Source organism: Paramormyrops kingsleyae, chromosome 5 (genome assembly GCF_048594095.1).
Source record: "Paramormyrops kingsleyae isolate MSU_618 chromosome 5, PKINGS_0.4, whole genome shotgun sequence".
Classification (NCBI taxonomy): Eukaryota; Metazoa; Chordata; class Actinopteri; order Osteoglossiformes; family Mormyridae; genus Paramormyrops; species Paramormyrops kingsleyae.
This window is the reverse complement of record NC_132801.1, coordinates 10,950,440-10,962,558: the sequence shown is the minus strand read 5'-3', so window position 1 is coordinate 10,962,558 and position 12,119 is coordinate 10,950,440. Positions and strand designations below refer to the sequence as shown.

Sequence of the window (12,119 nt, the reverse complement as noted above, 5' to 3'; positions counted from 1 at the left end):
TCGGTAGGTTGTTAGCTTAAGATAAAAGGAAAATGATTAAAAATAAAAATAAAAAATGCAGTCGCAGTGAGAAGCCAGGAAACGAAGAATCCACCAAAAGCAAAGCTAATTAGCTGAAATAACAGCACTTACTTAACTGGCCCCACCCGTAATCTGGGGGTGGTCCCCTTCCCTTCTCTAAAAAAGGCTTCATGCAGGAATTGGCCCACAGTTCTGTGGCAATGTTATGTGAAGGTAGCTGAAAGCAGCCCCCCCCCCCACCCCGCCAGACACCCCCCAGCCTGGGCTACAGAGGCAGTGTGTTATACAGGCAGTGCTATAACAAGAAAAAAAAAATGAACAAAACAGGCCTTCCTTGTTTCCTGTATGATTCGGGTTGGGGGGGGGCTGCACTAAAAAAAACAAGAGTGCTGCATGTGGATGGCATGGCAGGGCCTGAATGGAGAGAGGTCAGCAGAAACCAGGGGGGTGGGGGCATTTAAAACGTTACCCAGGCAGCAAAGCAGCTGACTCAAGCCCCCCCGATCTCACCCGCGGACCCCGACGGACTAATTCGGGCGATTCAGCAAAAGCTCAGGGGATCACATCAGCCGGGGTGCCTGCAGAAGCCACAGGCATCTGCTCGCTCACTCTGCCGCCCCCCTAAGCTGGACGTGCCCCGCCTCCACATCACCTTCAGCGGCACGGGCCCCGGCCAGGAGTACTCCCCCGCAGCGGAGCGTAGATCCGGACCGGCTATCCTTGGCTCGTTTCTATGGAGATGCCAGTGCGGCCAGAGCATGCGGAGGAGAAAAAAAATACCCCCCCCCCACATAAGGGTTCTTGGCAGTCACAGAGAAGACTTGGCACAGCCGGGGAGATGAGAGGCACCTTTCATTTGCAAACGGCAGCCGTTCATCGTCCATGAATAATAGACACGGACATCAAACAAGAGCAGCGATAACAACAGCAATAAGACAAACATTCGCTGGAAGAACGGAGAGGATGATGATACTTATTCTGGAACCTGCAGGTGACCAGGAGGTCATCGTGTGCCGGGGCGGTGTGACAAGTCCCCAAAGACCCGGCAAACGACACCAGGTACTGAACGAGGCCGCTGGCGTCCGATGCGCCTCCGATAGGCCTCATCCCTGTACTGCAAGGTGCAGTTTTCAGCGAACACGCCAGGAACAGCGTGGCATGAGCGATGCAGTGATCCCATTCCCGCCGTAAGCGAGACTGGAAAAAGCAGAACCGCGTCTTCATCTTCCTTCTGCCATGGGCCTTCGGGGTTAAGAACAAACCGGAAAAATAACACGCTTTCAGGACCAGCCAGTGCTGGCTGCAGCAGATCCTTAAAGATATATATATATATATATATTTATACAATAAACAGACACCTACACAAACAGAAATGCTGCTGCCTGAGGCAGCAAGACCGGCACTGGGGCTGCATGAATCACGTCTAGCCTGTTTCTCATACAGCTCATCAACGTCCTTAGGCTGGTGAAAATGGCCGGGTCGAGAACAGAGACCCGAGAGGCACAGAAGCTCGTCCCGAAACAGAAACGGATAAGAGCGCCGAACAGAAAAACCTTAAAACCCATGACAGCCCCTTAGAGACAGTGCAGGGGGCAATGCAGACTTAACCTGGACCATAGATGTATGGTTCCATACCTGTCAGACAAGACATCTAGTCTGGAGCATATTGTTAGCGCTTAGCCATTAGCTGAAGCTCATCAGCTATAAGACACGACAGTTGGGATAGACACAAGATTAGATCTTCGAGTCTGCTTCATTGGGTTAGCTTGAGCTGTTAGCTGAAGCTCATTAGCTGAGCACGGAGTTCATTCGCATCGCGCCACAAGGCGCGCAGTGCTGTAAGTGCAGAGCAGTAGTGCAGCAGGTGGGAGCCAGAGCCGCAGTCCAGCTCCCATGTCTCACTGGGCCAGTGGCCCGTAGCAAACCAACAAAAGGGATCTTGTTTCTGTGGTTTGTCTTCCCCTAGAGGCTGGCGACCAGCCAGAAAATCAGGCCAATCACCTTCTCGGCCCGCTCAATGGGGACCGAGCAGACAATGGCAAAGGTTTCGGTGGGAGGGGGGGATGGAAACCAACTTACTCCAACGCTCAAAATCTCACCCCTCATGTGCCTCCTATACAAGATTTTAATCTTATAAGTCTTCTCCTCGATAATAATTCTACGTCCCGGAATCCATTAGCGGTCTACAGCTTTACTCATTTAACCAGCTCAACATTTCACAAAAGTATCTATCTAGATCCATGGATCTCAGTCCTGTGCCCGGTCCCCCCCCCCCACCCCACCCCACCAGAATGCTTTCAATCCAACCTGTATATAATCAGACTAATATGGTCCTTAATAGACTAACAAAGAATGTGGCAGGTTGAAGGCAGTGTGGGTAAGAATGAAAACATTCCGGTGGGGGGGGGGGGGGGGGGGGGGGGGAGCAGGATTGAGAACTTCTGACCATCAATGATATACTGTTCAGAAGTTTGCACCCCTCAATTGGGTACAAACCGAAAACCTTCCGGTTCTCCTGTAATCATGAGGACCAGCCACTACTCCATTCGGCACCTCGGCGACGTCGGCGTGAAAAAAAGAAAAGTTGCGGGGGTGGGGCAATTATCCATCATTGAATAATTCACAAAGGAAGGAAGCCCCACCCCGGCACAGCACATTAGGTGGGGGGCTTGTTCCACAGCAGGCTCGACTGGCCGGGCCAGGGGGAGGGGGCACTCTGCTGTGGAGCAGAAACTAGACCTCCCAGCAGGAAATAGGCGATGCCACAAGGGATTAAAGATCATGGCGGGGGGGGGGATCTTCGAAGATGTTTTTTTTTTTTCAGGTTTCCAGGAATGACCGTTACGCACTACCGCCAAAAAACGACAGACAGAAAAACCAGCTCTATCAAACGTTACTCACGCTACATATCTGCTTGGCCCCATCTAGGGTGCGATTCTCAGAAAAATGCAGCAGTCATGCAAGGAACCGAATCTGAAATATTAGTGGGGACAGAAGATTCCGGAATATATAATAATCATCACTAGATCTTCTACATGTCCACGCAAACAGCAACAGATGTCTCAACACTATATATATACTCAATAGCCACTATATTTGGCAAACCTAGTTGGTACTGGGTAGGACCCACTTTTGCCTACAGAAACGATTCAAGGGCAGATGAGTTTTGTGCCCAACGCAGCCAGTCTGCACATCACTATTTTTTGCAGTTGCAGCCTTTCCGTTAGCTTTAGTCGGCCCAATCTCCTCTGTCCTGTCTCCTTTTAACGAGGTGTTTTGCTGACAGAACTGCAACTGATTTGGACGTATCGCACAAACCTCTCTGTAGACACTGTGTTGTGATCCCAGGAAGGTCTGGAACCAGCAATTACCACACGTCCAGAATGGCTTCGATGACACGTCTCAGCCACTGTAACGCTTAACCAAGACAGTAAACGAACCGCTGAACCTGTACTCAAATGCAGGCACATGACTGGCTAACCTGAGGAGTGGGTCGTTTGCATTAACGAGACGGTGTACTAGTAAAGTGGCCTACGTGACCGTCACTAGAAGGGGCCGGAAAACACACGTGTCATGTCAGTTTATGCTGTACATATTTTAAATTTGTTCTCATTATGAGCTCCAACACTCCAACCGCTAAAGAGAAAAAAATACAAAACTAACAAACCTTATAAAAATAATGAAAGCTCGACGCTTCTGAATGATTAAAGTCCTTCCTGAACTATTTAAAGGCACTTTGAAATATTTACGAACTTAATCAAATGTTTCCTAAGAAAAGTGTTAAATATTTAAGAGCAGAATGAAATGCATTAGATCCCTTTAAGCGGCGTCTGGGGACCACGCCAGTGAGGTGACCTCACAGATCGGGGGGGGTTAGACGGGACGCAGCCCCGCAGATGGCAGCGTCAGGATGGCTCGTGCAGTCCAACGGTGTGATGCGGCTTACGGCATAAAATATTCATGCGCCGGGTCGGCGGGAAGGAGGACGGCTCGCACGCGGAACACGCCGTCCTGCCCTCTCAGCTGATCGATGTCTGCGACTCATGTTGCTAACTACCCCCATGAGGTTTGGGGGCATTTCAGCCCCCGTGCTCATCACCCCTTTAATTATTCACACACCCGCCCCCGACAGTTCAACATACTCTGAGGCTGCACATCTGAAGTCAGTGCCCCCCCCCCCCCGCCATGATCCTGCCGATTTCTGAGAAATTAGACAGGTGGAGAGACCACAAGGGTGTATAGTGGTGAAAGGGCAGGATTTGGGGTCAAAAAGGGACAACTTCACCTTCTAAAATGGGAGGTCACTAAGCGGCGTACATACCGCACGTTGGTCGACACTGGCAGGTCACTAAGCGGCGTACACACCGCGCGTTGGTCGGCACTGGCAGGTCACTAAGCGGCGTACATACCGCACGTTGGTCGACACTGGCAGGTCACTAAGCGGCGTACACACCGCGCGTTGGTCGGCACTGGCAGGTCACTAAGCGGCGTACACACCGCGCGTTGGTCGGCACTGGCAGGTCACTAAGCGGCGTACACACCGCGCGTTGGTCGGCACTGGCAGGTCACTAAGCGGCGTACACACCGCGCGTTGGTCGGCACTGGCAGGTCACTAAGCGGCGTACACACCGCGCGTTGGTCGGCACTGGCAGGTCACTAAGCGGCGTACACACCGCGCGTTGGTCGGCACTGGCAGGTCACTAAGCGGCGTACACACCGCGCGTTGGTCGGCACTGGCAGGTCACTAAGCGGCGTACACACCGCGCGTTGGTCGACACTGGCAGGTCACTAAGTAGTGTAGCTCCACACCTCTAGGGCCAGGTGTCAAATCCCATCTCCACCTTACTGGCCCCATGTTGACCAGATAAGCCGTTATGGATGCAGGCATTTTAATGAAAAGGGGTTTTCCAAGAGCACCTCTCCGCTCTGTTGTGCCACTGCGTTTCTGTCTGAGCGAGCAGCTCTCACATCCTCCAGCAATCCGGAACTCCTCCAGCGCTCACCCCGACTCACACGGGCCAAAATCTCCCGCCACTACTCCAGACCAGCAACAGATACTCCAGCGACATAACCTCACCACCTGATGCTTCCCGGTTACGGTCCTGGTGCCGTACCAGTGAGGGAGACTCCACAGAGTACCTAATCTCCTCCTACACACTCTTTGCTCATTTAAGACCAAATCTGGATCAAGCAGCCTCCTGAATCCATCAGAGATCAGAGAAAATCTGAAAGTGGCAACAATCAATGAGCTGCCATAAGAATTTAGGAATTAAGTTGTTTTTGGATGTGCCAAGAGATACGTGGTAATTAATCAGCCAGCTGTCATTTATACAGCTGGAAGAATGGATGCATCAGTGTATACAAATAAACATCTGGGGGGGGGGGGACATGCCGAAATGTTACTTTGTTTCTCAAGAAAGAAACTGTCCTTCCCAAAAAACACAGTAACTAATCAATCATTTATAGCTGAATACCTAGCAAACAGCATCTCGATGTGCAAGGGCCTTAAAAGACACTTAAACGGCTCCGACTGAATAAAATATGAGGCAGACTGAGAGAGGGGATGCATTTTGAGGAATATTTTATAAAGAAGGGATGTGAAAGTCTCTATGGTATATGAAGCCTATTAAGAGCTACAAGGCCTGGGATTGTTCCTCAGGTGCTGAACTAGCATTGTTTACACAATGATGAAAATAATTATTATAGTTTTACACACACATTATAATATACATCCTATTATACATACACACACACACACACACACCTCTATGGCCTGACTGCTCCTGTTGAGGTACAGCCTCATGGCAGTCATTCAGGCGTCTGAGGTGGTCTGTACGGCCGCTCGGTCAGGCAAGTGCGTCCTGTCCGCTTTCATCCAGACAGACGTCTTCACTACCCTCCCCACACCAATTCCCCTTCTGGGAGACATTTTGCGTGCGGGCGACAGGAGAGGGTGAACAGGCGCATATTTCCGTGCTCGCCATGCCGCATAGAATGCCGAATATTCCAAAAATGTGGCAGGGTTCTAATCAGATTCTGACGTCAATAGAGTACGCCGGGGGCCCCCCCGCTGACCCCCCCGCTGCACCCCCCCCCCCCCCCGCTGGCCCTCCCGGCATGCAAGCTCCCTCCCTCCAGCAGCAGCGTGTGACTGATTAGTTACTTGCTCACCTCAACCTAGTTAAGCACAAGAGCAGTCAGAGAATATCCCTCAGAAACGTCTCACGGCACAGGGATGGACACCTACCTGGAGAACTGGGGGGGGGGGGGGTAGTCGCTATGGGAGATGCATTTATCCCTTCTTAAACTGCCTGAATGCCCATCAATGTCGCAGCACCACAAACAAACATGCTAATCCGCGATGGATTATCAATTTTCAGATCGTGTTACTCGAAAACTACTAGTGCAGTTTAATCGAGGGTCAGGAGGCCACTTACTAGCAGTGCTTACAAAGGAGTAAGTCATGCACAGCGGAGAGCAAACATGTCGAGCTGCTAAGTCGCAGGACCAGTTGGGGGAGGATGGCCTCCACAGCCGGATGCCGTGAGAAAGGAAGGATCAGCGAAGCAGAAAGGGGGGGGGGCTTGAATCCCATGTTGCGTCCTGCATCCGGGCCAAAAGCGCAGCGCTGGAAAAGTCGCCATACTTCCTTAGCAGAACAGACTCTGCAGTGTCAGTAAACCGAACACCTGAGCCACCCCCCAGCCCCCCCACGGCGTCACTCACTCACGCCTCATCAGGCAGCCTGACGGCTGTGAAGCCCGCCTCCCCTCAGCGTCCCCCCTCCTCGCCCCACCCGGGGAAGCACAGACAAAAAGCAGGCCCACCACTCCGGTCCATAAGGTCAGACCCCCAGATATGTGGCACCACCCCCCAGAGCAGAGCCCCCCCAAGACACCTTAACTGGCTGGGCTACATTTAAAAGGAAAGAAAATAACATTTATCAAAACGTGTCAAGGTAAACGGACAGGGAGGGCTTTGTTATACTGGGCTCAGCTCAGTGACCTGGGGAACCATCGAGGACGAGAGATCAGGGAGTAATGTGCTTTCTTCTTAAATACCCCTCCCCCCCCCCGGACGGCGTACAGAAGCCTCTCACTCAAGCCTGTTTCTTTTGTATTCATGCAAAGTGTCGCGTAGTCAGGTGACCACGAATTTGGCAGCCCCCGCCACTCCCACTTCAGCACTGGGCCCTCCTTACAGGGGGACGCTGGCCCCCAGCCAATGGGCTTTCAGCGGCGTGGTTTCAGGTCACCACAGGATGCAGCATGGCATCGGCGACCATGACCACGAGGCACAAAGATCCATTCTGTCTCGGCTCACGGCCTCGTCACGCGAGGGACCGAACGGACTCTCCTGCTGACGCATGCCACCGGTCCGCATCTGGCCATCTACACACGGGAAGCTGGGGGACGGGGGGGGGGCAGAGGGTGTCACAAGCCCTAGTGGGTGGCAGGTTCACTTAGAAACGCTGACATCCATGGCAACCTGTAAGCATGTCCGGCTCTGTGAGGCAGAGCCCAGGGGGAGCTCAGGCCCCGCCCACCACCCACTTACTAGCCATTCACACCCTGTCTGGACTGAACTCAGGCCCCGCCCACCACCCACTCACTAGCCATTCACACCCTGTCTGGACCGAACTCAGGCCCCGCCCACCACTCAGTTATTCACACTATGACTGGCATCCCATGTAAACACACAGATTTAGCGCAGCCCAAGAAATATCACTCCACGCCTTCGAATCTTATCGGCCTCCCTCTTCCAAAGGACTCTGGAGAGTCCCAATGGGCTCAGCGCAGTAAATCCCACAAAACCTGAAGTGTTTATAGGTCTGGCGTAAAATTAAAAAGCCACCCTGGCGGGAGAGAGAGAGAGAGAAGCACCGTGATCATTCTGGCATCACAGCAGCTCTGGCATCGGGGGGCCCGGCCGTTAAGGAATCAGAGTTTTTAACCAAATGGTCGCGGTTTCAATTCTCAAGACGAATCCCGCTGTGCCTTTGAATAAGGCCGCTAATCATATACTGAAAACGGGGAAATCCGAAAACCGTGAAAGTCATTCACCTAAACAGCAAAAAAAACTGCTCATTCCCACTTTGTTAGCTAAAGCTTTGGAGTGCGAGTTCATAAGGAGAAGACCAATCATTGCTACTAGCCTTTATTCTATTAAGGTTTAAATGTCTTTGAAGGACATTTACATTTATTTTATTCAGCAGGCACTTTTGCCCGGTAACATGCAAGTTTAGCAAATAGCAGATTACAAACACATCTTCTGTCAAGGAGTTAACTAAACAAAGCAAGAACCTAAAGAGATGACTATTAAAATCAGCAGGCAAAGGGTAACACTAAGAGCATTCAGGGAACATAGATTTGTGGAGGCTACTAGAGGTGTTCATGTAACGGATGGGTCTCGAGGAATTTCTTGAAGGCGGAGAGAGAAACGATTCCCGTTTCTATGCTAACGGGAGCCTGCAGCGTGTCCACTTCCGTGTTATTCGGTGTTGTGGTTACTTGTACAGGATTATGAGTCACACCTGTGTTCAGAATGACCTGAGGACAGTCCTACATCCTAACAGAGATGCCTCCCGCCATTGTAAGTCTTAGTTTGTCGGAGTGTGAAGGCTGAGCGGTTAAGTGGAGGAGACGGCCAAGGACGTTGATGTGCGCTGGGGTTTCCGACACGTCAGCGAGCCGTCCTCCGAGCCCAGACCATCTACCAGAACAACTGGAACTAGATGGTCACCTCTGGGCCTGCTCTCCTTCATCGTGGCCTCGTGCCCCCCCGAGGACAAACGCCGGCTCCGTCAGCATGTCCCTCTGCCCCTCTGTCCCTGCAAAGGGTCGCCCAGGTTTACTCCACCGCAAAACAGACACGGTTTTCCTTACGGGACCTAATGTTGTGCAGAGAAACAGCTGAATAAGCGGGAGGATGGCGGCGCGTTTCGAAAGAAGCACGATGACGATGACCTCTGTGACCTCTGACCCGAAAATGACCTCAGGGCCGAGCTGCTCAACATTCAGATGGCTTTTTCCGTGTCTATAGAATTGAAAGAAGAATTCTGATGGAAAACAGGCCATCCCCAGTGCCAATATCAGATGGAGGATTATTCGTTTACTCTGAAGTACGAAGGGGTTGCGTTTCCCATTCCCTGTCAAATTACTCAAAGGGTTTTTTTTTGCCCACAGTATAATATAAAAGGCTCCATTTCTCAGCAGCTCTACAGACCTTCATAAAGGAACGTGAATCCTAAGCCTATTGTCATGTTCATTATCATCCCATTGTCTTTATCTGGAGAAGCTTTACCAATTCAAAGCTATACCCTCCCCCTCCAGACTCTGACATATCCCCAAACAGGCAAGCCCCGCCCTCCTCCAGCAGTCCGCCACGCTCACTGCTGTCTGCCTGCTTTACAGGCCATGCCGCACGCCTGTCACCTGGCCCTCAGACACCAGATGACCTCGCAGCTCTGGTAGTCAAAGTCGCCGGCCCTCCGCCGACAAGCACCAGACATACACTAACTATTCAAGGCTCATCATTACACAACGTCTGCTTAATGTTTGCGTTTGTAGAAAAAGTCTGAGTTTAAAGAGACCACCAAGTTGATGTTTAAGGCAGTAAAGCATGACTTGTCTTTAATTTGTGCCAATGAACCAGTCGCAGAACTTATAGACGATCCCTTAGGTTTTGTGTTAATCTGTGATGTTTCCTGATGGTCGATGCCAATGAGAGACACACATCAATATCTCCAACTCCAATGTAGGCGAAGAGGCTTAGTGGAAGACATTTTGGGAGTGGTGGGGTCGGAACAGTTTTGCCTTGGAGAAATATTTATTAAAGTGAGGTAATATAATCAGGGAAAATTATAAACGTTAAAGAATTTTTACGAATGCCACCCGCAGATGTACAGTAAAGTGGACACGAGTCACATGACTGACTGATGGCGATGAGACAAAGCAATGGAGTTTTTAATTAGAGAAAGACAGTAATAGCATGAGACACTTCTGGTTTGATTTACCGAAGAACGGGCTCATCGGGACGTGAGATTTTAGCGGCACAACTCATGCTGCCGGGGGCCGTGGGGGAGCACCAGGGAATGGGCGTGGGCAACTGGTACCTGCTGGGTTTTCCGTCAGCCTGGTGGGGTGGAACGGAAGGCACGTCTGCTGCGATCCTAACACACACCCCCAGATGGCGCGGCAGTGGCGGAGCGCAGCCGCTGTGGACTGACTCCGCCCACTCACCGCGAGGTGACTCGTTCAGGAAGGAAGACCCCCGGGCTGCCATCCTCCCCACTGCTGCCTTTCGTCTCGGGGGGGGGGGGCAGACGACGAGTGCACACACACTCCTCGACACACACTGACTGTCAAGATGGGGGGTGGTGTCACTCACACTTCTGCTGCTCCTTCTCATGGGTTTTCCCAATAAGACCACAGCGGGGCCACTTTAACCCCGTACAGGGGGGGATATCTCAAAAGTGGAAAAGCCTAAACTGAAGGGGGCAACACAGCGGTGGGCGCAGTGGTCCTAACAGCTACAAAGTCTTTAATCAAACCTCCCCCCTCATCTGACTTACGGGAGGAGGGGGAGGTGCTTGGTGCTTGGTGACCGTGCAGAGCCTCTCTCTGAGGGACTCGCCGTGGCCAGACAGCCACGTTCGCACCAATGAGGCTTCAGCAGACACTCGGCCAGACGCCACATCCAAACCCATTACCCAGGCTTCCACTCTCCATACCCGTCATCCCCCTGATGGACGCTGCCGCTTAAAGGACTCGCTACACCTGATTTAAAGCACCCTCCACTCCGCTATAAAAGAAAAGCGAGCCGATATGACCCACGCAGGGTGCCTCAGCGCAAATACGCAGAGAGAACAGCCACACATCCATGCATGAATGTCTGGCATTAGCTCGCTCGGCAGAAAATCAACAGGCGACTAGTAGGAGCTCGTCTCCTGGGATTTCTGGCTGACGGGCAGCATTACCGACCTTCCCAGAAGCTTTGGTCTTGCTGTTGTGACTGTTGACGGTGGAGCTGACATCCTCGTGCATCCTGTCGAGGAGCCACAGCAGAAACTCCAAGGCGTCATGCTGGGAATTCCCCCGGAACTGGGAGCTGTACTTGGACACGATGCTCTGAGGGGGACAGAAAGAGTTCATGTAACATGGCACTTTCTCCCCCCCATCAAAGGACTCTGTAATTCAAACAAGCTATGTCTACATATGCAAACAAAAATGTTAAATGGTTTACTATGACAGAAAAAAATATTACCTCAGTTTTATTAATGTAAAAAAATGTGACACCAAAATTCAATAAAAAACAAACAAACAGTGGTCCTAACAAACCTGACCTAAATAAACCTTGCCCAGAAACGGCTAACTGCAAGATTTATAACTGCACCATGTTTTCTGTCCGCTCCAAAACTACCAGCATAAAAGCAGAACAGTCCGAAGCACTCAAGACAGGTCCGGTTTCCAGCAACGGCAAAACAATTCACCTCCCCCTAGCTGTAATCTTAACTAGTCGCCACGCCGTATTAACCAAAGGCTTGTGTGCATGTTGTGAAAGGACTCATGCCTTCAAGGGCCATAAATCGCAGGGAGGTTTTCGAGGACATGCGGCATACTTAAGCAGATGTGTGAACTGATACCTCCGCTGATACCGCCACCCACCCAGATACCCCACCCTGATACCCCACCCTGCACGGTGCGGTGATGAAAGCGATCGGAGGCGCCTCTGAACGTACAAATGCGCGGCTGCATGACTCATATCAGCTTTCCGACTCCCCCACACTCCGCTCAATATACGGTGACAGCTAATAACGATGGCTCCGTCGCTAAATGACACCCGGCTCCATTGCGATTAAGGGCATAGCTTTGGATTGAGCATTGTGGGGTTGAGGTCTCCACCTACTTAAGGTGGTCAAACGGGTTGTTTTTGGCTCGTTTTGATTATTAGTGGGTTACAACTCCCCGATCCCCATATAATTTACGCCCATGATTGCGGGGGTCATTAAATCCGCCGTGTCACCCTGTCGGAGCCTAAATATAAAAAGTGGGAGACCCCTTTTGACTGACACGGCTAATTGATTATCTAAAAATGAC

The 12,119-nt window shown here is 51.4% G+C and overlaps 1 protein-coding gene across 2 annotated transcripts in view; it reads right to left on the bottom strand.

The window, feature by feature from the left end:
- Positions 1-12,119, bottom strand: part of usp43a (ubiquitin specific peptidase 43a) — a 72,203-nt gene that overhangs the window by 52,414 nt on the left and 7,670 nt on the right. For both annotated transcript variants that reach the window (XM_072712125.1, XM_072712126.1), the window contains exon 2: positions 11,004-11,150. In XM_072712125.1, coding sequence (XP_072568226.1) covers positions 11,004-11,150 — 147 coding nt within the window. The remainder of the gene's footprint in view (positions 1-11,003; positions 11,151-12,119) is intronic.